At 35.3% G+C, this 25,436-nt stretch overlaps 1 protein-coding gene across 1 annotated transcript; it reads right to left on the bottom strand.

Annotated features, from left to right (window-relative positions):
- Window positions 1-1,526: 1,526 nt before the first annotated feature.
- LOC111507383 (3,4-dihydroxyphenylacetaldehyde synthase 2) lies at window positions 1,527-22,151 on the bottom strand. Its single transcript, XM_023162683.2, has 4 exons — window positions 21,775-22,151; window positions 10,111-10,345; window positions 8,347-8,466; window positions 1,527-3,394 (listed from the first exon to the last, which is right to left on the bottom strand). Exons 1-4 carry the CDS (start codon window positions 21,852-21,854, stop codon window positions 2,291-2,293), a joined length of 1,539 nt encoding a protein of 512 aa, XP_023018451.1. The 5' UTR covers window positions 21,855-22,151; the 3' UTR covers window positions 1,527-2,290.
- Between the last annotated feature and the right edge of the window lie 3,285 nt (window positions 22,152-25,436).

Raw genomic sequence — 25,436 nt, 5'->3', positions numbered from 1 at the left:
TGATGTTTCCACCATTATCAGCAAATAACGTCGCAGAAGTTCGACGAATGCCTGTGTAATTTTCAGGTGAATTGAAAAATTCTGCGATTTTCGATTCGAGGTTCCCAAAACTGTGGATACTAACATACTGAATCGAACATTTGGTGATTCACGAATAATGTGTTATATGGAGTGTAGGATGGTCGTGAAGATAAATATTGCCTATACAACAGCAGGTTTTCATGACTAATAACAGCAACAACAATTACAAGTTATCTCAATTTTTTTTTTCAAAAACTACACCTCACTATTTGATCTCCACAAACTGTATTTGAAAACTATATCACAACATGTTTCGCTGGCACAGTAACTTTTTTAAGTGATTTATACTTCAAGTTGTTCTTACATTAATATTTATATACTACAGCTAACCATAATTAAGACTACCTCCAAAAAATCACCTAAACCTCTACCTTAGGTACCTGTTCAATTATGATCACCTGAAACATATTACCCCACATCTACATCAATAATTCTTTTTCGGTTTTTGAGAAAACAAGTTCAATAATGGTGATCTATTCAAATCTAGTTGGTCATTCATTAGAATGTTTGAATTTTTAAGTTTATTGATTTCCATTGCTTCCAAATGATTCAGTTTTGAACCTTCATTTTCTATGTGCATAATTTCGAACTCTTCATTATTAGAGATATAATTTTCTTCTAGAAGATGATTTGAATATGTCGAATTTGTTTTCTTATTCACATAGCTCATATGATGTTCCTGGATTCGATTCCTAAATGTCCTGCCAGTTTGACCAACATATACCTTAGGGCACCTACCACACTTTAATTTATATACTCCTGATTTCTCGAATTTGGATGTTTTGTCTTCATCAGTTTTAACTAACTTTCCCAACGTTTTATTTGTTCTATATGCAATTTTAATATCTCGTTTCCTCAAAAAACTATAGATCTTGATCAAGTAATGGCTGAATCAATCAGAAAATTATCTCTATATGTGTTTTTGAATCTGATATTATTATTCAAACTTCCTTTAATCAAAACCAGTGGGAGTCCATTCCTCCATGATTATAAAATGGAAGATTCATAAATATATTCAGAATATTGATTGAAATGAAACATTTCATCAGTGAATTAATGTGAACCCAATTGTAGACAGTGTCACCAATGTTTGAGAAATCCTCCACATTGTGAGGATTCAATACTCATGGGATTAACTTGTGAGTATTGATTCAAATGTGGGAAATCAGTTTCAAATGCAAGTAACGGCCGAATCAATCAGAAAAAAAAGATATTATGAAAAATTATTTTCAATTTGGGATTTCTGGTGATCCTCATATCAGCTGTTGAAAATGCAATAGAAAGAGGAAGATAGTTTTTGAATCATTCCTAAATATGGAAAATACCTGTATTTTTTATACCAAGAATTTTTTATTCTGCTCCAGATTTCCAAAACTGCATTGATTTTTATATTTCAAAGATGCGAAATTTAAAATCTGACAAAAAAGGAAAATAAAAAATTGTTCTTATATTACATATATGTATTAAATAATCAATAAATAATCTCATCCACTGAAATACTAAAAAAAGCTCAAATACATTATATTATCTTACAAGTTAATCAAGTTAATCAACATTCGAAATGCTACTGACGCATAGCTTAGTAACTTCCATGATCAATACTCTCGTTTAATAAATTTCTGAAATATGAAATCGAAATACTTTTGATTGTTTCATCAATGTTGAATATTCTTTCGATTTCATACTATCAAAAAATATCTTATACTGTTTATTTTCATGATCATCGAATATTTATTGCAGCAGAAGTGTTTTCTTCAATTTTCCACCATAGCGGATAAATCGAATTGGATTCTGTTCTTTTTTCTCTGAAGACATATACGCTGCTCTGAGAGAAGAATAAATAGTGAAAATGATAAAATAAATACAATTACTTCAACTCTGAATAGAGTATATTGTCTCTATATTATTTGCGTCGTTTTGGCAGCCTAAGAAAAAATAAATACTGTTTGGTGTTGGAACCATTCCGCTTCTCAGTTTTATCAAATTTTAATCAAATTCGACTTCGTCAAAAAAAAAGTTTTTTCTTGAAAATTAATTCATCGCTACTCACTTTCAAATGTCGTAATTTTGATCAACCATTGTTTCGTTTGCAGAAACGGTTCCATCATCGACATTCTTAAAACACTGATAAAATTGTCACCTACAGTTCCATCTGAACTTACATAAATATCTTACAAAACACCTGGGCTAGAGTTCCTATAAATAAAAATCACAAATCTTTGGTAAAAGGTAGAGGTTCACACAGCATTTTCCTCTTGATTTTCAAACTATCGGAAAAACATATGTTTTCCTCAAGCAAATAATGTGAGTGGTTGAACTTCCTCTTCCTTTTAGGTACAACCGAATCGGCTACCAATAATATTTCGTTCCAGGCAAAATCCATATCTCTTTTCTCCGAATACCTACTGCAGACAGCAAACCTTATCACTCGCTTCTTATCGAAAGTTGCGGCAATTAAAAATAATTTGCCTCTCTCCACCAATTTATCCAATAATTTTTGAGTAGAGGAGTCATCTTGCAGTCGGAAACAAACCAATCCCAGAATAGATGTAACAACTTCAAATCTACTATCACTTCGCACTAACTTTTCAAAATATTTTGCTTGGGAGATATGTCCTCGTATGTACTTCTGAATTCCTTCAACTCCATAGATTCTCAATACAAACCACAGCTTCATAGCCCTCAGTCTCCTTCCCAAGGGGATTTGCCAGTGTCGGTATTCAGGAATGTCTGGTAGTTTATTGTGTTTGAGATAAATTCTGTCAACGTTGAACGAGTCTATCAAACACCTCGCGTCTTTGAGCCACATCGCTGAACAGTCGTAATTCACTAACATCCATTTGTGAGGATTGAAATTGAAGGAGTCCACGAATTCCACACCCTTCATGAGGTGTCGATATTCAGGGCATGCGAAGGCAGCACCAGCATAAGCAGCATCTACATGCAACCACACTTTCTCTTCCTCGCAAATTGGCCCCAATTCACTCAGATCGTCGAAAGAACATGTTGGCGTTGTTCCGAGACAGGCAACAACATAACACGGGATCAGTCCTTTCTCTTTGTCGGCTTTGATAGCTTCAAGAAGCGTTGATCCACGTAGCTTTCCGGTGGAATCTGATGGAAGAAGCCGCATTGGCATTGCTCCAAGGAGACCTGATCGTTCTATAGAAGAGTTAGATTGATCAGATGAGTAAGCCACCAATTTACCCAATATGTCCTCCACTTTGAGGTCTGGATTTTCAGTTTGAAGTTCTTGAATTTTCCTTTCCCTGGATGTCAACAAGCATAGCAGAGTTGTTTCACTGGCTGATCCCTGTAACAAAAATATCTTTGAATATTCACTTTCGTTGAAACCTACCGTCAATTATTGGTTACCTCCCAGAAGTACCACACTTCATAAGTAGTTAGTTGTGAATGAACCCTGTTGATACTTTCGGTCACAGCAATGAAATATATTATAAAATATTATACACGGGCAGAAGGAAAAATTCAAATTGTATCAGGAAAGTGGAGTTTTATACAGGGTGTAACTGAATAAGTGTAAAACATTTGAGGAGGTGATTTCTCATCGAAAAAAAGATAGGATCTTTCATATAAAAAAAATTCATCGGAGCATCCCTTGTTAAGGTACAGCCCCTTAAAGGGGGTACATAAAATTTGTGTAACAATTTTTTTCACAAGCACTGAGAAAGTTACAATATTGAAATTAACCTGACGTTTTCTACTACCAAAAAGAAACTTAGCCAGAAATTTATTTGGTTTACCCCATGGTTGTAAGGGGTGGAAAACGCAACCCCTAATATTTGTTTCCAATGTAACTTTTTGCCTTATTATTTATTTACCATTCAAAGATTCATTTCCGATAGCTTGTTTCATTTCAAACAAAAAATGTCTCTTGGGTTTTTTGCCCAAAATAAACCAGTTCGCAGCAAAAAATTATTTTACGAACAACTACAGAAATACATCGTCATAAATGCGAAAATACGAAACTAATCTATCTAGTAGGTCGCTGTTAATGATAGTGACAATTAAATTGGTATGACGCTGTCAGTTTGTGAATTTACGAAATTGAATTAATACTAATTGTGTGTTGTTGTTCTGTTCTTAATTTGTTACTTTAATAATTCCCCTTTTATTAAAATGGCATACACAAATGAGGAAATGGCAGATATGCATTACGTTTACGGTATGTCGCAGGGAAATGGGTTAGAAGTTTCTAGAAGATATGCTGAAATGTATCCTCAACGGTAGCATCCTTCACATAGAATATTTGCTCGACTTCATCAACGATTACGAGACTATGGTTCATTCGACAAAAGAACGTATGATTGTGGTCGCCATCGAGAAGTATGAACACCACAGCTTGAGGAAGCAGTACTTGATTTGATTGAAGATCAACCTACTACCAGTACTAGAAAGATTGCCGGAGGAAGTTCCTTTGGGCGTCAGAAGGGATATGTTTTCATGCATGATGGGGTTCCAGCCCATTTTAGTCAAGTAGCACGTCAGCTTTTAACTGAAACATATGCAAATCAGTAGATAGGTCGAGGAGGACCACAGAACTGGCCCGCTCGATCCCCGGATCTCAATCCTCGCGATTTCTATATTTGGGGCCATTTACAGCATTTGGTTCATCGTACACCTGTTCGCGATGTAGAGGACTTAAGAAACCGCATCATCGATGCGTGCAGGGTAATCAGAGAGACTCCAGCAATATTTGAGCGAATACGTGGCTCAATACGCTGAAGTCTAGACGCATGCGTAATGTCTGAAGGTAGACATATTGAACATTTACTATGATTTCTACATGTTGTGTGTTTTGTTATTAATAAATTAGTTTTGTTCATTACCCTTTAATCGTTTAATGTAGGTACTAACTACAAAATAACAATAAATCCAGTTCGCATTTATGACGATGTATCTCTTGAGTTGTTCGTAAAATAATTTTTTGCTGCGAACTGGTTTATTCTGGGCAAAAAACCCAAGAGACATTTTTTGTTTAGAATGAAACAGGCTATCGGAAATAAGTTTTTTAATGGTAAACAAATAATAAGACAGAAAGTAACATCGGAAATAAATTTTAGGGGTTGCGTTTTCCACCCCTTACAACCATGGGGTAAACCCTATAAATTACTGGCTAAGTGTCTTTTTGGTAGTAGAAAACGTCAGGTCAATTTCAATATTGTAACTTTTTCAGTGCTTGTGAAAAAAATTGTTATACAAATTTTATGTACCCCCTTTAAGGGGGTACATAAAGTTTCTTTATATGAAAGATCCTATCTTTTTTTCGATGAGGAATCACCTCCTTAAATGTTTTACACTTATTCAGTTACACCCTGTATATCCTTATTCAACCCAAACTACTGCCAAAGCCCCAGTTCATCCATTATGACTAGATGGAAGGTTCTACCGATCTTCAAATAGACTGCACACTCGTTAACCCAGCATTTTTATTCTACATTGCCTCGAAAATCACTGATGGGTTTCTTAGAGATAATGATAATAACGTAACTTCTCTGGTGTTCTAGGATCAGAATCAATTCTCTAGTATATTAGTTTAGGAAAGGTCAAAAGTGAGTGGATTTATTCGACCCTCCACTGTAACCCACGATGGTTTATTGTGGGTCAGACCTATTCACACTCGATAAACTAAACCTAAGTACTGAACGAAATCAATTAGTTTATTTGGTAAGAGATCTTTCACGTCAGGTGGTAAGAGTGCAGCTCTGACAATCTCGCAAATCCTGCAGACAGTTCGAGTCTCTGCATATGACCTGTGAGAAGGCTTGTTAGACATCATAGTTCATCTCTACTATCTAAAAACTGTTTGGTTTCAAGCTTCGAAGAGTGAAATAACGCTGTGACGTGAGCCAATCCTGGAAGATTTTGCAAGAAGTCAATGAATCTTGTTGCTATCCAGGTGATCAATGTTTGTTTGGCAAAGCATAGAGCGATACCAAAGACAAATTCTGTTCCGATGAAGCTACTTGCAGCACCCTCTTTTGCACGGGATTCAGCAGCCTCATTGCCTTCCAGGCCAGTATGGCCAGGAATCCTGACCAGAGATAATTTGTTAGGTATTCCTATTGAGGAGAGTCTTTTTTGGTAATTTTCAACCAATTTAGATGTCCTCTTGTAAGAGAAAGCTGAATCTATTGGTGTTATGCGACCTATGCTAAACGATGACTGATCCTTGGCCAAATAACGCGAATAGAGCCTCCAGGCTACCAGGCTAACTTTTTTCTTTGAAACAAATCTATTATGATATAAACAGAAAGACGAGTTTTCACAAGTTAATTATCTCAATCGTAATGAGAGTGGTACAAGGTAACCTATAAGATAGCAACGGCTACCTATACGAGCAGTATGGGAAAGCCTTATATTGTTTTCATATAAAAAACTTTTGATTCACAAGACAAACAAGCATGTCTTCAGAACAGCTCCTGGAAGAAATTATTCATAGTGGAATTTAGAAGACTTTAAGGCAATAATCTGGAAATGATTCAATATACTTTGTATAAAGCATTTGACAGACCCAAGGAAGTCACCATTGATTCACAGTATAGTCCGGAACCGATACCAATCAGGGATGAGAAAGAGCTGAGGAGAACCTGCCAGATAAACACCAAGAAAACAGTTTTTTAACCTAAGGAGCACTGACAATAATGTAAGTTCATTATAGTAAACAACTCAGACATTTCAAATGTGAGCACGATGCATCGAGACATAATTAACACCAGGGTAAGTATCACATTCAAAATAACTATGTTTGGAATTTTGATGTCTGATGAAAAATATGTTCAGATCATCAGCATATAAATGGCCTCATACCTTGACTTTTTCTTATCATAACATACGGATTAGTACGCAGATCTGGAAGTGACTTTTATATGCGGAGGTGATGAATTCCTGTACAACTTTGCTGAAATTAGTTTCAATAAGAAAAACGGGTCATTCATTTTGTCATGTCGTATAAATTAGTGGGTTTATCGATCGTGAGATCAATACGTAGATTTAGGGTTCAAGGTCATTTATTCTTTGATTTAACATTCATCACCTCTTACATCAATCAATTTATACGGCTTACCAGATGAATTGTAATTTTTTACATTGAAACCTAATTCCGTGAAAGCTGTACCTCCACAAGTGGTTCACAATATGAATATGTTTTCTATTTTCCTGTCCGACTCTTTCTTCTGGAACAGATTCCAGTCATTATCCACTCTTGCAAGATATTCGGGTATACTACAAAAATTATGCATTTTTGAGAGGGTTCAAATGACTCCCTTAAAATTTAACATAGGTTTGCGATCTGGGATATCAGATTGAAACAGATATATTCACAGGAGGCAACAGAAAACATGAAAATGTTTTATGTGAGATACTGGATCAAAGGTGATAACCTATTTTTGTTCAGAAAAATATAAAAATCTCTAAAGTACTTTTGCCATCAACGCTGGTGTTTCCCATTGATCCATATTGTCTACTACTCACTTTTTATTGGAAAAAAATAAGAATCCAATATATTGCTTTGCTGGCGAGAGCACATTTGTCTTGTCATTCCATTTGGATTCCAGGACATGGACTGCGGAAGCACATCTTCACCGGCAGCAGGAGGTTGCCTATTTAATGAGGATTTAGGAGTGATTTCGAATTGGAGTGAAACAAACCAGGTTCAATTCAATGCCACAGAAACCCAGGCATCGGTTGTTGAGAGTTAAATAAACACCAATGTATCTTGGCACAGTCATGTTGCTGGAATTGCAAATGCTGCTTCTCAAAAGCTTGGAACACTGTTCCGAACTAGAAAACTGTACGCACCTCAGCAACTGTTGATGCATTATAAAGCCCAGATTGGGCCTTCTTTGGAGTATTGTTCTTATGTATAGAGCTATGTCCCCAAACATACCTTGAAATTGCTGGATTCCATTCAGAAAAGAGCCATCCGCATGATTGGAGACGCGAACGTTACTTGCAACCTTGATAGTCTGGAATATCGAAAAAAGGTTGGAGATTTGTCTCTCTTTTATAGATACTTTCACGGAAAGTATTCAAGTGACTTGGCACACTTGATTCCACCAAGAGCGGTACACATCAAAATCACGAGATCACTGTTCTGTCCTTGAAAAATCGTGACAATGCACCAATGCCTTTTTCACAGACACGGAAGAAATAAACAAGTCAGGTTATACTCAAGCAGTAAAAAGTACTAACAAGTTACGTGTTACATTCAATTCCGATATGAATTGTAAGGTTTAGACTTACTTGAAGGACTCCCCCACCTGGTCCATTCGAAGAATTGAGAAATATTTCGGGTAAGTTCAACAGTTTAGCAAGCCAATCCATCATAACCATCTCCAGTTCGGTATAGGCTGGGCTAGCCATCTGAAACCGAAAATAAAGATTTGATTAATGGAAATTTTGATATTTTGAAATGGATTGTTGAAAATATTTTCACGTGTTACTCTATACAATAGCATCTTCAGGCGTCACATTACTGTACAATCGCTTTCTGTCCCTAAGTAAATGTACTATGGTAGGAAAATGTTGGAAGAATGATTCAATTCATTTTTCATGCTATTAATCACATCAGTGGTACTCTATTTGTACCAGAACGAAATAACGATCACTATATGTATGTATTGGACCATGGATGCAACGTGTCTGGTCTCTGTTATCACCAAAAGTTACTCAGTTCTGGAAGACGAGTCGGCAGTTGGGAGAGTTTACTAATTTGATGGTTTGATTCAACTGATGCTGTCCATATACGAACGATAATCAGCAATCAGGCCGAAAAATGAGCCTCGAAGTTGTCGACCTACAGTAGAACTGTAGAACTGGGCGTCAGCTCCCATGCTGTTATTGATGGTTTAGAACGTATTGGAAAGGTTATAATTCTTATCAATGAACTTTGAATCACTCTCAAGTTAACTACTGATACCTTGAAGGTACCACTCCATGCTATTATGCAGTAACGTATTATGGAGTTAGACATCAGTATCATCTCAGTGTGTATTATTCAGATTGAAGGGGTATAATTTTTGAGAATTTTTGGCCTTCTACTTCTCTATCTCGATATAAAAATGTGGGGATTTTTCAAAGGAAGGAGGGCATCGATTTCAACAGATATGTATGTCATACCAAGAAGTGCCTTTCAACTAAAACCTGGAAGAAAAAGCCCTCCCGAAACAGGTATTTTCATATAAATATTGAATTACACGGAAGAAAACAACAAACAATAGGTTTGTCATCTCCCCATCTGCCTGTGAACGAGGTAACTGACGGAATATTCGAAATTTGCCCAATTCCTCGTATGAGAAAAGAAAACTTTCCATATATGGTCAGTGAGCATACTTGAAGACTGGCTGTAAATCAAATCATTTAAAGGAACAATTCCTTCAGGCCAGTCCTTTAGATAAAAGGTGTCAGTCTATTAACCTACAGTGTAGGGAGTTGAGACTGGCCTGAACGAATTGTTCCTTCAGATGATTTGATTTATAGCCAGTCTTCAAGTATTTCCACTGACTATATGTGGAAATTCACATGGAACACTGTTATCTTCACTGCTAGACATCCGATATTCAGCCGTAAAGCACTTGCCTCATCGGCTTTTCAAATGCAAATACGGAAAACACTCAATTAGTTCATGAAATTACGACTTTTAGTCACGGAATGAGTTGAATCCACCCATGTCATCGATGACAGTACATAAATAACATTCATTCGCTCATTTGACTAAATCCCATCCATAGGAATTTTGTTGGAATTGGAAGGGTATATTTTTAGGAGAGATCAATTTTTGGGAAAGTTTTTGGCCTTCTACCTCTCCATCTTGATACAAAAAATGTATAGAGGTAATTTTTGATAATGATTCCTCCCTTTCTTTGAAAGACTGCCACATTTTTTGTATCAAGATGGAGAAGTAGAAGGCTAAAAACTTTCTTTCCCACTGTTTATTATATTTCTAAGCTACTATTTCACTATTATATTATCTGATTATTTTGTATTCTTCTTAAATTAGAAACTCACCCAGTTTACACCGATTGACGTGAATCCTGCACTCATCATTTCACCAACTATGGCTGGAAACGAGTTGGCTGCGGCAAAATACCCATGGAAATTGGGATGATGCCAGTGAGTTATTCCTGGTTGAATTAGTTTGTCGACATCTCGAAGAACAGTTTGCCAGGTCTCTCCCGTTCTAGGTACTTCTTTGGGTAAGAGCTCCTCTAAGTATCCTGGTTGGACTGAGTGAAGAACTGGCCTGCAGAAAAATATCTACTTCAGATCTTCCACGTTCGAAAGAGATCAAAGTGAAATATATTTTTCAACCGGTGAAGTGAAAAATAGTTTTGCATGACTTGTAGAAAGTATCAAGCAAAGCTCGTAAAGTTTAAATCAGTGTGGAGTCACTGAAAAATTGTTATGTCGCGAAGAAATTATAATAATTATAGTAATATTCTTTATTCAATAGACCACAAAATTACAAAGAGGATAAGATCTATCAAATGCCCTACAACATTTTCTATGCAAACTGAAAAGGCGGAGTTCATCTTGAGCACCTGGAGTGCATAAAGATGGTCTTCCACTCAACCTTTGGACAAGCAGACCAAAAGATCGCAGACACAACTAATCAAAATTGAGTTAAACCACATATATATGTGCTGATTCAAATAACCGCTTACTCAATATAGAGGATTTCATATATTCAAATAAATGTTTTCGAAAGTAGGAAAGTTTCATATTCTTAAAATCATTTGGAATAGTATTGAAAGTGGTCGATATATTATACGAAAAACTTTCCTCAAACACTGATTATTTGTCGAATGATGGTGTTATAGTACCTTTCGATCAAATATTATCATCTAATCATGTGTGCCTGATTGAAATTAGGTTAAAGAAGTATAGGTTTACAAGATTTAAGGGCGATATTGTATAAAATTCAAGGTTCATAAAAATGTATGAATAATTCGATTACATCTAGTTGTGCACATTGATGAATGTCAGAATTATACCTGATTTATAAAATTTAAAAAAAAATCTATTTCCTTTCAATATCCACATTTTGGCTTTTTTCTTGAAATTATTTTAATTTTTAGTGTCTTTTATAGGTATCGTTAGAATGTCATAAAAATGAGATCCAAGGTAATATGCGTTGCGTTGTCCTATATATTTTTCGCAGCGAGGATAATATACATTTTTATTCCTAGTATACTGGCAATGGTTCATAGGCCGTAAAGTTATGGAACCTTTCTTAAAATGTTTCAAAATACTCAAGCAATAGAGTTGTCTCACGTCGAGAATACCAGATTCTTTATAAAAGTTACCACTAGGGTAAGTAGTTATTTTTCGATACATTATTTTAAGTATATATTTTTTCACTATATTTAGACTTTCTACATGAGTATCAGTCACCCCTCCCCATCAAATTATTCCGTACTGCAACTGAGACTCTGCTGCATGGTATAATGTTCTTAAATTATCAAGAAAGTCTCTCAGATATTTGAATTTATGCAATAATCCCCTTACCTTCCCTACAACATTTTTAATTTGCAGGTCCCATCGTAGATGGCGATCTATTACGATCCCAAGATATTTTATAGGTGTGTCTTCTGGGATTTTGTAGCTCTCTCCTATTTTCAACGGACCCATATTCGATAAGCCGCTGATATAAGAGGAAAACGGCAAGTATTTTGTTTCATTAAAATTCATCGTCAGCTTATTATATCTGAACCATTTCCAGGAAATTATTCTCCACCAGCGTTTTCGATTATTGCTATGTATTGGATTCACATAGAATAGCCGTGTTTCCGGCGAAACTTAATATGTTACCTTTAGTTTTTATTTCGAATAGGTCGTTTATGTAAATTGTAAATAATAATGTCCCTAGTGCTGTTCCCTGTGAGTCTCCATAGAAAACAGTCCTAGTCTCACCTACTAATCCATCAATACTTACTCGTTGCTCCCTTCCAGTTTCAGTATATTATATGCTTTTACTCTTAGTCCATAGGACGACATTTTTTTAAAGAGTTTCTGGTGACATATAGTATCGAATGCTTTGGATAAATCGACAAATCTATGTATATTTGTGAATTTTTTCTATCCAGTGCATCACAAATGTAAAAAGTTGAAGCAAGCATTGCATCTTCCGTCGATTTACCTTCCTTGAAGCCATGCTGTCTATTCGAAATGACTCCATATTTATTAAAAAAATTCAATATCCTTTTTTTCAGTATATTTTCTATTATTTTTGCTACATTTGAGATCAGAGAAAGTGGTCTGTAATTTATCATTTCTGTTTTATCCCCGCTTTTATGCAATGGTCCTGTTTTGAGAATTTTTGGAAACCATCCCGTATCCATGCATCGATTTATTAAATATGTTAATGGCATTTTGATTTCATTCACTATCTGTTTTAGTATTTCAGCGAGACAACATTTTTGAAAAACGCTGTGAAAATTACATATTGATACTTCTCAATAGTTCGACACTCAATAACGGAATGAGTTTGAAACTCAAATATTCACATATCAAAATAATATACGTCGTTTTGTAGTAGTTGGTAGAATACTGGATATAAAACATGGGCTGAAAAGTCGTGGGCCTAAGAGTGAAAACACCTTTTTTTGTTCAAAATTGACTTCATACATCAACGTAATCTCTATCAATAATAACACAATCATTCCAGCACCGTTTTGATATTTCAATACCACTTTTGTAGAACGATTTATCTTTTGCCTCAAAATAGGCCTCAGTTTCAACAGTAACCTCTTCATTTCTCACCGGTGAACATTTTTTTGAGGTCTGCGAACAGCCATTAGTCGCTAGACACCAAATCTGGCGAATACGGTGGATGTAGGAGCAATTCGAAGTTCAATTCATTTAGTTTTCTCATTATTTTGATTGACTTGTGGCACAGTGCATTGTATTGATGAATCTGATGTCTGATTTCCTCTGTTGTGTTTTTCTCGCACACAGATTCGTATAACATTTCAAAATTTTCGTCTTCATCATTTTCCAGGATATTGGTCAATAGGTTTTCAGGCAGAATCAATCACACAGTTTCTATTTCCATTTCTCAAAGTTCCGCAAAATCAATTGTTTATTCATTCTAATTCAAATTATGATAATCAATAACTTGAAAGTGAGAAATGCCTAACCATTTTCGAACGGTTTTGGAATGTCTTATTCCATAATCTCATTGGAATTATTGATAAAATCAATGAAATATGTCATTTTTTCAATATACGATTCGCAAATTCTCTGAGAAACTAGATGTTATTTTTTAAGGGCAGAACACAAGCGCTACAGAAAAGTCCTTGAGGCGCGGTGTCTGTTTAATCTGTTTAAGAGTTCTTAAACAGTGAAGTTCAAAGTGTACTGAGTTGAACCTCAAAACGATGAGCAGCCATAGTCCATGGCATATTTTTGATATGCACCGCTCTTGGTGGAATCAAATGTGGCAAATCTGATCTTCCAGACTATGAAGGTTGCAAGTGATGTTCGCGTCTTCAATCAGACGGAGCTCCATACATGGAAACAATACTCCAAAGAAGGTCTGAGCTGAGCTTCATACAATATCAAAAGTTGCTGAAGTGTGTACAGTTTTCTGGTTTGGAACAGTGTTCCATGCTTTTGTGAAACGGCCTTCGCAATTCCAGCGACATGATTGTGCCAAGACATATTGGTGTCCATTTTAACCACCAACAAACTTATTGAAGCAGATAGTGGAATTGTCTGACCTGATATCATTATATCCGGTTCGGAGACATTTATCACTTTGGAGAACACTGATACCTGGGTTTTTGTGGCGTTGAATTGAACCTGGTTACTTCCACCCCAATTTGAAATCACTTCTAGGTCCTCATTGAGATATGCAACCTCCTGCTGCCGGTGAAGATGTGTATCCGCAGCCGATGTCCTGGAAATGTGCTGTCGTCAGCAAATCACTATATTGGCCCTTCGTTTTTTCCGATAAGTCGATGATAATAATAATATTTATTCCAGTCAGATCACTATTCAAATGATATTGAAACAGTCAAAAAAACACAGTACATGTATATATAAAATCTTGAATATTAGTAAAATTTATAAAGTAATATTCTGATAATTATCACCGGTCATTACCTAAGAGTATAATACATATTTAAAATACATTTAAAATGCATTCAGGCACCATAGTCACTCAATAAAAAATGTATCTACTTTATAGTACCATTAACTGATTAGAAGCTTTCTCAATTTGAATTGAAGGGGTTATAATTTTAGGAGTGATTAATTTTTGAGAAAGAAAGTTTTTGGCTTTCTACTACTCCATCTGATAAAAAAAAAGGGATGAGAGAATCTTCCAAAGAAAGTAAGGAAGTAATCAATTTGAAAATAAGTAACTCTATACATGGATGTGTAGATCATGCAAAGAAGTAACTTTCAGACACAAACTGAAAGAAAGTCCTCTTGAAACAGCTACTTTCATATAAACATTGAATTACACGAAAGAAAAAAATTATTCCGAAACAAATACTTCTATATGAACACTGAATTATACAGAAGATACTTTTCTCTACTCAGTTTGTATTTCAAACATTTGTTGTGGAATAAGAATCAGATATCACTCACATGAGTTCTACTTTGAATGAATGGTAATAAATTGCACTCACATGGAACACTGTCACCCTCACTGGTATACACCTTCCTTTCTTTGAAAGATTCTCTCATCCCTTTTTTTTGTATCAGATGGAGTAATAGAAAGCCAAAAACTTTCTTTATCAATTTGTTTTTGAATATTCTGTAATTCCTCTCACTCGCAATATCATCAGACAGCTTATTGTTTAGTTTGACCCCTGTAAAGGAAGGGGCATTTTCGAACAGGGTTGTTCTATGTTGTGGTATCTGCAAGCGAGTACCGTATCTCATATTATAGTTGTGATTATCACCACTTGTCGGGAGGTTAGAGAGTTGTAATTTAATTGCCAATAAAGATTTCATGATGTATATATATGGCACAGTGAGGATATTGTTTTCAATAAAGTAGAGTCCTATATTATAGGATTGTGGTTGTGGAATTGGCCGCGGTGGTAGTGCGCCCGACTCACGATAGGGAGACCATGGGTTCGATTCCCGCCTCGACCAGATATTTTTCTCGAGAGAATTTATCTGGTTGAAGCTGGAATGATTCTGCAACCGTGTTAGGAATCACACGTTAAAAGGTAAGACCTCGTTAGTACTTAGCTCGCACAAGTTTCTCAACTTTTGAGAGTTGTCGTTCGAATGGGGGCGACAGCTGATTAACGAAAAAACAGATTTTAAACAGAACAGATATGGAGATATATGAGGGCATAGTAAATATTGATAAGTTGAAGCTTATTAAAGATGTTCTTCATTTTCAGAATGGCATAATACCCACTATTTACTTTTTTGTTGATATTATTGATACAATCTCTGAAGGATAGATTGGAGTCTAAGAACGTACCTAAACACTTCGTAAATTCTGATGTAATAAATGTCCAGTTACGTATACTTATTTCCGGGACCATACTATTGTTTTTTATAGAGTATTGCATAAGAATGGTTTTGTTGTGGTTAAGTATTAATCGGTTAGAGACACACCAGTTACTGAATTTGTTATGAAGTTGGTTAACTTTCTCATCAAATTCACATTCATTTTCTGTGTGATATACAATAAAATGAGAGTTGGAGGACACCAGCGTTGATGGTGAAAGTATTCGAAAGATATCCATCGACGACAACTTGCGGGGTACATTGCTCAACTCATATTTTTTGTGTTTGAACATAAAGAACATATTCTTTTGTATCTAGAAATGTTTACAACCTTTTAAATATTATATTACAATTTGAAAATACGATATTTTATATTGGTCGTTTTTGATGCCGTCGAGTAGTTTTTCTGAGATATAACGATTACCTGGGAGCTTGAGTTGACCTCCATTCATCTGAAGTAGATAGTTACGTTTTAGAGAATCAGATATTTTTAGGCTCAAAATTTTCTGGTCTGTAATCTGGTACTTGTTCTCATTATCAGCATCATAGTTTCATCTCCAGCTTCATGAACGAAGATATTAATTTCAACGTTTCACATAAAAAAATACGACCTTGTACTGACTATGATGGCAAAATCAATGAATTTTTAATTCCACTTATAAATTTCAAAGTGTGAGGAATTGTGCACATCCATCAATTTTTTTTCTCTAACTCGCAGATATTATTAGGAAATATCTTTGGTTTTATTGCCTCAATATCATATTTGAATATGTTCTTGTACATCCACATCAAACACTGTGCATAAAAATTATTTCTTTCCCCACAAAAATGTTTTCTTTTATTTTATTATAAATGAATCATGAAGCTGAAATTATAAAATTGAATCATCCACAAAAAAAAACAATGCATCCATGTTTCTCAAAGATGCATATTCCCCTGCCTCTGGCCTTTTTTCTATCTCTCTCTCTCTCGACTTCAATAGTTTCTAATGAAGTAAGTAATACTATAGAATGTTAAAAAATATATATCTGGGTACATTATTTTCTGCATCCATGATTTTTCCGTTTACAGTTCTTCTCAGTTATGCTTTTCCTGAGAATACGATGAAACAAGAACTCCCGATATGGGTGATTATTATTACTTTGAATGGCAGATAATTGAAAAAGAACCACAAATAATCCATGCTGTTCTGTGCTGGTGTTTAAAAACTTGATTTCATTGCGTAGTAGTTTGCTTGGCCTTTAGTAAGACACATTTCAAGTTTAACATAGTCATTACTTTGAGTCTTCTCCACAAAATCGCAGCAATACGGGATGTGGAAAATAAAACTAACTTCTGCTGAAGTTTCACTTGAGTATTGACATTTTAGTTATGTTGAATAGTAATTACATTGTATGTAAAATGTATGAGTTGATCAATGTATGGGTGATAAACGCGACCATTTTTTTTCAAAGAGAGTTAGAGACATAGAGGGAGATGAAATAATTCTTTTTCTTTACAAGCAGCTTGTTTCGAGAGAATTTTGGGGATATGAATTTTTCTGGTATTTTCCATATTCTTGAGATGATACGTGTTAACCTTGTCATGATATAATTTATATTAAAACAGCGAATACGTTTGATGAGCTGAATTATTAGTGAAATCAAATGATGCTCCGGTGACCTGAGTTATAATCCATGTTTGCTGTGCTGTCCTTACAACGATTCAGAAGGTTTCTTTCTTCATATTTCAGACACTAGTACAGCGTATCTTCTCAATTTTTCATCTTCCTTCGGAAAATCAACACATTCACATATCAGTAAAATGTATTATGTCTCCAAGATGATGAGAGATAACTTCGGTTTTGCCTCACAAATTCAAGAAGATATCAAAGAACGGAAAAGACTGTTCATCATCAATTTTCAACCTGTATAAGATGAAATTTCCAAATCTATAATTTGATGTTTTGCTCCATTCAGATTTATTATGCGTCAAATTGTTGTCATTTCAATAAGCTCTAAAATGTGCAATCCTATACTGATTTGAGCGACTTTGTGTCTGTAACGATTTCTGATTTTCTGATAATAGTCTTCTTTGACTTGGAGATATTATATGAACTCAAATAGTGATGTTGCTGGTATAAATTTTTTCGCCTGATGGAATATCAAGGTAGCAAATTACACTGCAAATGGAAATGAATACTAGAACTTTATGTCGACCAGAAAAAAAACTTGAATACAAAAAACACAAACAAAATTGAAGAGTCCAAATAACCAATTTAGATTGTTTCATAACTCTCAATATGTAATTATGGTATCTGATAAAAAATCAACTCGAGTCGTTTTTTGAGATAAATACGCACATGCAAACAGACAAACTGGCAAACAGACAGTTAAATATAGATATAGACACACAAGCAAACAAACATATTGAAAAATAGTTGAACAGGCAAATAGATAAACAGACATGTAGACATGCAGGCAGGCAGATGAACAGACAAACAGATAAATAGACACACAGACAAACAAGCATGTATACAGATATACGAATAAATATACATATTGAAGAACTAGTTAACAGGCAAACAGACATGCAGGCAAGGAGATGAACAGAAGAGCAGGCAATCAGACAAATAGACAAGCAGACAAACAGATACATAGATCGATAGAAACGAATAAACATGGATACATATATACAAACAACAAACAGGCATATGAAAAAACTGGTAAGCAGGCAGACATACAGGCAAGCTTATAAATAGAAGAGCAAACAATCAGACAAGCAGACAAGTAGATACATAGATCCATACAAACAAATAAACATGGATACAAACAAATGAACTTGGGTACAAACAGACATATAGAAAAATAGGCGAACATACGAAAATTTGAGAAAACATTTCTCCTGGTATTATTTCAAAATACCCGCTCCACCAGAAACCTCTTTGAAACTTCTTCGTCGTTTGTAGATATTTTCGTTATTGCAAAAAAAGGTTTGTACCGCTCAGGTGTTTTTCACAATCAACTATCACATGCATACATCACCTCTAATGGGTTTCAATCAGAAAGTTTAATGATGTTTCAATTGTTATGATCGACTTCGGCTGAAAAGCATATGCCTGAACTTGAATGATGTTATGATACTTATAATTATTGAAATACACATTCATCAATTATATTGTTAATGGGTTTGTTTATTGTTGTGACTCGAATATATTTTCATTTTACGCACGCTACAAACTTAGATAAATGTATCATATTCTGCGTACATTGACCTAAGTACAAGGGCAAACATTGAGTAATTCATTCAACGGTTATTTTGTGATAGAGTTCATGGATATATGTATATGCCCTTTCACCTATTTGGAACCACTGGAATTTGTTTAGTGAGTACTGTTGAATGTGACGTATTTTTGGAGGGTAGCTGATTAGTTAGCGTGAGTAGTTCGTTCTACGCATTCAATCAAACGTCATACTAACGTACCGTCAGATTGATGCTAAGAATCGTTCGTTTAAAATTATACCTAGTTAATCCCTAGCTTGAATTAGTTTCGATTTCTGAAGGTTACGGTTCATGAGTTATTCTATCTAGTTTTTTTTCTCGAGATCACCAATCGATTTTGACATTTATACAACTGGTGACAATTCATTGAAAGCAAGGTTCATGATAGTTGGTCAATCAGGAAGTCCAAGTGAAATGGGGGATTTCCAACTGTATAAGTATCGATTTATACCAATAATTACAAGTGACTCACGGTCAGAAAACAACTTCATCCTCCAAAATAACATAATGAATTGAGGAAATTATGTTAATTTGAATTCACCTAATTTATGCATTGTTTTGAAACGAAAACTCACATAACCACCGTTCAGTAGTTATTAGCTTATTTAGTCAGGTGATTATGGGACACGAATATTTATCTGCAGACGATTCAGGATGATTTGAATTGAACCCAAAAATGGGATGTTTTTTATTCCTGAACTAAATTGTCAATCAATAAATAAATAAATGTGGGAATCTTCCAAAAAAAGGAAGGAAGCAATGAATTACAATAAAATTAACTCTATACAAAGATCTGTTGATCATGCAAAGAAGTAACTTTCAGATACAAACTGGAAGAAAAACCCTCTCCAAACATTCGAATGGAAGGACTAACCTACTTATAAAATTCCTTGACCTTCTTTCATACGGTTTTGTGCTCAACCGTGAGACAAAAAATATCGCACAACAAAATTTCACTTTGAAAACAGCTTCGCCCCTCCTAAATCTATCCGATATTATAACAGTAAAACCAAGTGATAATTTTACTTACCAATCAATGATACAGTTGGCTTATTCTAATACTCTGAAGGTATAAAATATATCTTATGAAACGCAGGTATGTGTCATATCTGAGAAAGAAGTCAGTTCATTAACATGCCGTTGATATAACTGAAGGTTGATTTAAGCTGAATTGACTTTTATCGATGGGTGGAACATGGAAGACTTTTCTATGACCCAAGTTTATGCAGAGTGTATTCAAATTTCTCACCTCCCACTAGATACAATTTGGAAGTGTTGAACTTCAACAATCAAGTCTGAACTTTTGCTATGCAACACACCCAGAGATATTCCATACAGATTCCGCTCAAGAATCAGACACCCGTACCTCGTTTAACATTGTGTCACTTCAGTAGCACTGACTTGGGTCTGGGATCATTTTCCGTCTCTACAAAAATATTCATATTTTTCTTCTTGAATAGCTGAGAAGTAGTGTCCAACTGGATGAATAAAACAATTATCAATCACCAATAATCATTGCAATCGTGACATGTTGCAAAATGAGACAAACTCTGTGTGTTATTTTATATTTTATGCAGCTCGGCCACAAAGTGAAAGAACAAAATTGAAAAGGGATGAAACATGGATCCATCATATCACTCCGGAATCTAAACGATCGGCATCTTAGTGGAGAGCAACTGGTAAACCTTGCACAAAGCGCCCGAAACCACAACAAGTGTCTGGAAAGTGTATGGCCTTGGTATTTTGGGATGTGCGTGATGTAATATTCATCGGCTAACATGAAAACAAGAATACCATCAACTGTGAGTCAAGACAACGCACCGTGTCACAAGTCAATCGAAACAACTTCGATTTGTTCCCACATCCACCGTATTCGTCAGATTTGGTTCCTAGCGACCACCAGCTGTTCACAGACCTCACAAAATGCTCACTGGTGAGAAATTCTGCTCGAATGAAATTTAGTGGCTGATCCCCAAATAGACATAAAATTGAAGAGGAATATAGTCCCTGACTTTGAATAGAATACCAATGAGGGATGCTACTTTTATCAAATGATTTCAATATGTTTTGTCCACGATACTTTTTCATCAAGATATAATCCTAGGAATTCAAAAGAATTAATATAACTTATTGAATTGTTATCAATAATTACAGGTGAAACTGTTGAATCTGTATACTATCGCTTATTGCTATATTAGCATTTTGTTGAGGATTTGAGCAGGTTAAACTGTGAGAATTGCAAGTAGTTGCTACAGGAAGCTGCATTTTGAAGATCTATATTCTTGGTTTTATTCACAGGAAAAATAATATATCATATATGAAATATCCAATTTAATGAAAAACAATGATTTTTACGTTTCGAATACTTTGTATCTCCGACAATAATGCTTCTTGGAAAATATACACAACATTTATGAAAAACTTCGGTTATTGAAGTCTATATTTTGACATGAAATCAATTTCAACTTGTCATCGAGTCTAATTTTATACAATTATAAGTAATTTTCAGAAAAAACCAACAACGTACTCGCTTGGGGCAAGTTGAAACCCCTACTTTCACTGTGTTCGAGTGGCCTGATGAGAAAAACAGGAAGGTTCTGAGATTAGAACAATGCATATTTTTAGATTGCAATTTTTTTTCAAAATTTGGAAATTAACAGAAAAATATAAAAAGCTCCATAGAGAAATATGCTCAGTTTCAGGAACTGAAATAACCTTTCAGAAATTGAAAATTCATACAAAAAAGTTGAATAACAATGAGCGTTTCGCAAACGCTAAAAAAATTTTGATAATTACTTGATAATAAGCGTCTTCAAATTTCAATATTGTCACATGAATACAAGATGAAAATTATATTGGATGAGAATGACTCACAATCAATATTTTCATCAAGAAATCTTCCAGTTTCAAGTTCAATGATTTTTGAAACCTTACCTGTCTCTGATAGTATCGAAATAATCCGCTATATAATCCACTGCGGCTTTTCCAAACTCACGAAACTGCTCAGAGTCCATCTCAAAAATTTTCTGAGTCCTTTTGCTCAAAACTTTTGGTTATCACACTGGTTATCCGGTTTGTTAATTCGATTTAAAATATCAAATTGTTTATTTATGTGAAATTTTGTTCACGTGATGCAACTTTGAAGACTGATACTGAAACACACGAAAATAATATAAGGTATCAGTATTTATGCACTCCTCCAAGGTCTCTTCATGATGTTAGGGGCGTATCTTTACTGAAAACTCGTCCTGGTACTTTTATTTTGCGAAGTATGCTGGCTGACGCACTAGGAATAAACTTTTAATGGGAAATCCGAAACAACTTTATATATGTATGTGCATGTGATGAAGCGATTTCTTCGAAAGTATCAAGTCAAGAACATGGTCGGGGTAGGAGGGGGAGGGGTCGGAAATTCTGAAACGGAAAAACTACTTGTATAGAGAAAAACCAGTCCAAAAATAGAAATACTGTAACGAAATCATACTAATGGTCGGTGCGGTGTTTCTCTCAATTGAACTATAATGTTTCTGAAATATTTTCGAACCTAGTCACTCCATTTGGAATGCCCCATCTTCTGATACTGGTGTGTTTGAAAACCCACCACTTTTCCACTAGAATAGATTGATTGTATTAGTGTCCGATTAACGCTAAAATTTAACATCTATAAAAGAAACCATCCCACTTCACACATCTCTTGATCAGGTTGATCAGCTGACCCTTCCCAAGACATTTTTTAATCCTAGATTTAGATTTAAAGTTAGGTCAGAGGGATAGTCTGAAGTGAATGGGTCCATCGTGATGTGACAGCTCAGAACCTACATTTGACAATTAATAATAACACCCAAAATGTCAAATTCAATATGACCGATATTAATGGACTTCTAGCCTTGATGAGTCTTTTCAAGGGTATGCAGGGACCGAAATTATCTCCGTTTGAAGGCTTCGTGAGTCGACAATCATTTTTTGGTTGATAAATATTAAGCCTCAATATGGTTGCTCTGTTTTTTTTGTGGCCGAAAATGATACCTGAACCCGTCCTGGCTTAGTATGTACCTTTTTTTTCTGATTGATTCGGCCGTTATTTGATGAAGATCCATAGTAATTTCATAAACTACACCTCACGATTTGATTTCCACAAACTTTATTTGGAAAATATGTTTCGCTAAAACAGTAGCTTTATCAACAGTGATTTGAATACGACAAGTTGCTTCATACACTAATATTTATACACTACAGGTAACCATAATTGAGACTACCTCCAAAAAATTACCTAAACCTCTACCTAAGGTACCTCTTCAATAATGATCACCTGAAGCATATCACCTCACTTTTACATCAATAGTAATTCTTTCTCGGTTTTTCTAAAAAAATAAATTCAATATGGTGATCTATTCAAATCTAGTTGGTCATCCATCAGAATGTTTGAATTTTTAAGTTTATTGATTTCCATTGCTTTCAAATGATTCAGTTTCAAACATTCATTTTCTATGCGTAAAATTTCGAACTCTTCGTTCTTAAAGATGATTTGGATATGTTGAACTTGTTTTCTTATTTACTAGGTCATAATATGATGTTTCTGGATTCGATTCCTAAATGTTCCCCAAGCTTGACCAATATATACCTTAGGACACGTTTCACAATTTAATTTATATACTCGTTTATATACGTTTTTCGTACTGATACGTTAGATAATCAAAATTATTGAGCTTCAACGTATTTTGAACAAACAACGGAGAAAGTGGTTTCATTTTTGGGAAAACGAGATATCAAAATTGCATATAGAACAAGTAATACGTTGGGAAAGTTAGTTAAAAATAATAAAGATAAAACATCCAAATTAGAGAAATCAGGAAAATCGGAGAGGTTTTAGATATAACATACATTTGATTGTGACAGCTCAAAACTCATATTCAACAACATGTGACATGTCGAAGTCATCGAAGTCATCTTTCAGGTCGACTGGCTAAATTGGTTCAGTACAAACTTGATAGTGTCCTTGCAACGAAGGATGTTAGAATACTCCTGCTAGATGAGGTGTCACCAGTGGATCTCTTCTTAATGGACCATGAATTCAACCAAAAAATTCGACTCTAGGTCAACGCCTATTGAATGATCCCAACTATCATCTCTGTAACTCTTAATCACGTTAACAAATTCAGGAGTCTAGGTGGTTCAGTCAAGATTAGACAGATCACCTCCTCATGAGCATAGGGGACCTAGTTCCCAAGACACACATTCGTAATACTCCTCTTCATGACGAAAGTACTTACTGACCACAGATCAGGTTTTCATCAGATTGAAGAAAGTTCCTCATGGTATTCATGAAGGAATATAAGCCCTGATAGCAGAGTATCTACTCTGGGTAAAATGAATCCTCTCACTTTAGACCTACCCTATCTATCCTAACCGAAGTTGGCAGTCAGTGGTTGGTCTGCAACTGTGTTCATCAGGTTGCTAAGCAAAACACATATGCGACTTGGAAATTGGGCCGCATGTAGCACATTTCAGTATGCTGCCCTAAAATTGCACCCTTCAACCAGGAGACGTTTTCCCCATTTTCTCATGTAACCAATAGCCATGCAGATAGAATTGTACAGCTCTGGAATCGTTGAGCAGTCATTTAGGAGGACTCTTCTCTCTATTCATAACACTCATTTCCACAACCTTAATATTCAATATTCTCCTGATAACACTTTTGACCGTTCATAAATTGCTTTCCTACTCTCATTCTCTGCCTTACATTTGCTCAGAACAAGACGAGGTCTTCCTCTTCGTCTGTTTTATACCCTTCAGCTTGAGTCTAAGTCATGAAACACTGATTTGTTGAAGCAGTTCTTTTCTCAGATGGTATTCCTTTGTGTGTTTATAGTTTTCCAGCTCCATTTCTAGATTTAGGCCTCTACGAAAAATTTTGTTAACCCCACAGCTGGTTCAGAACCCACATATAGTACCTATTGATGATCCGTCATCAGCTTTTCCACTGCCTCAAATTATACGCTGAAGATGATTATTCGATGGAAATTATAGTCAGTTGCCAACTGCTCCAGAGTCCATTTAGCGAACACACGTTGTTGTTAATGGTCGTTTAGCTTCAGTTCCTATGTCAGTTGATTTTGTACGACCCAAAATTGGCCAAGTTGTGGTCTGCGAAAGACCGAGTTCTTGTGATCGACGCAAAATCGACTGCCTCAGATTCTCCTGTATCCTGTCACAGACAGCGGCCATATTTGTGGCAAACCTTCGTTTGCCTGTATCCTGTCACAGACAGCGGCCATATTTGTGGCAAACCTTCGTTTGCCACAAATATCGTACAGGTATGTACGTACAGGTGTTGGTCGATCGTTCACAAAACCAGTAGACTCAAATTTATCCACCACATTGCGAATAGTCAACCCGGTAGGACGATTCTGGCGATGTGCGGCGATGTGCGCGGTACGTTGCCCGAACAGGACATCCATTTTGGTTAAAAACAATTTCATCATTTGCATGTGTTGTTGAATGCTATATCCGTCCATGGTGATTTGGTAAAATAGACTGAATAAATGAAAATTGATTTAACAGACGTAGCTTCAAAAAGATTTCCGTTTTCAAACGTC

Source organism: Leptinotarsa decemlineata, unplaced genomic scaffold, assembly GCF_025532065.1.
Source record: "Leptinotarsa decemlineata unplaced genomic scaffold, Ldec_3_MD MMD2_tig00000882_RagTag_RagTag, whole genome shotgun sequence".
Lineage (NCBI taxonomy): Eukaryota > Metazoa > Arthropoda > Insecta > Coleoptera > Chrysomelidae > Leptinotarsa > Leptinotarsa decemlineata.
The sequence above is the reverse complement of the archived record's forward strand: the minus strand, read 5'-3'. Positions and strand labels throughout refer to the sequence as shown.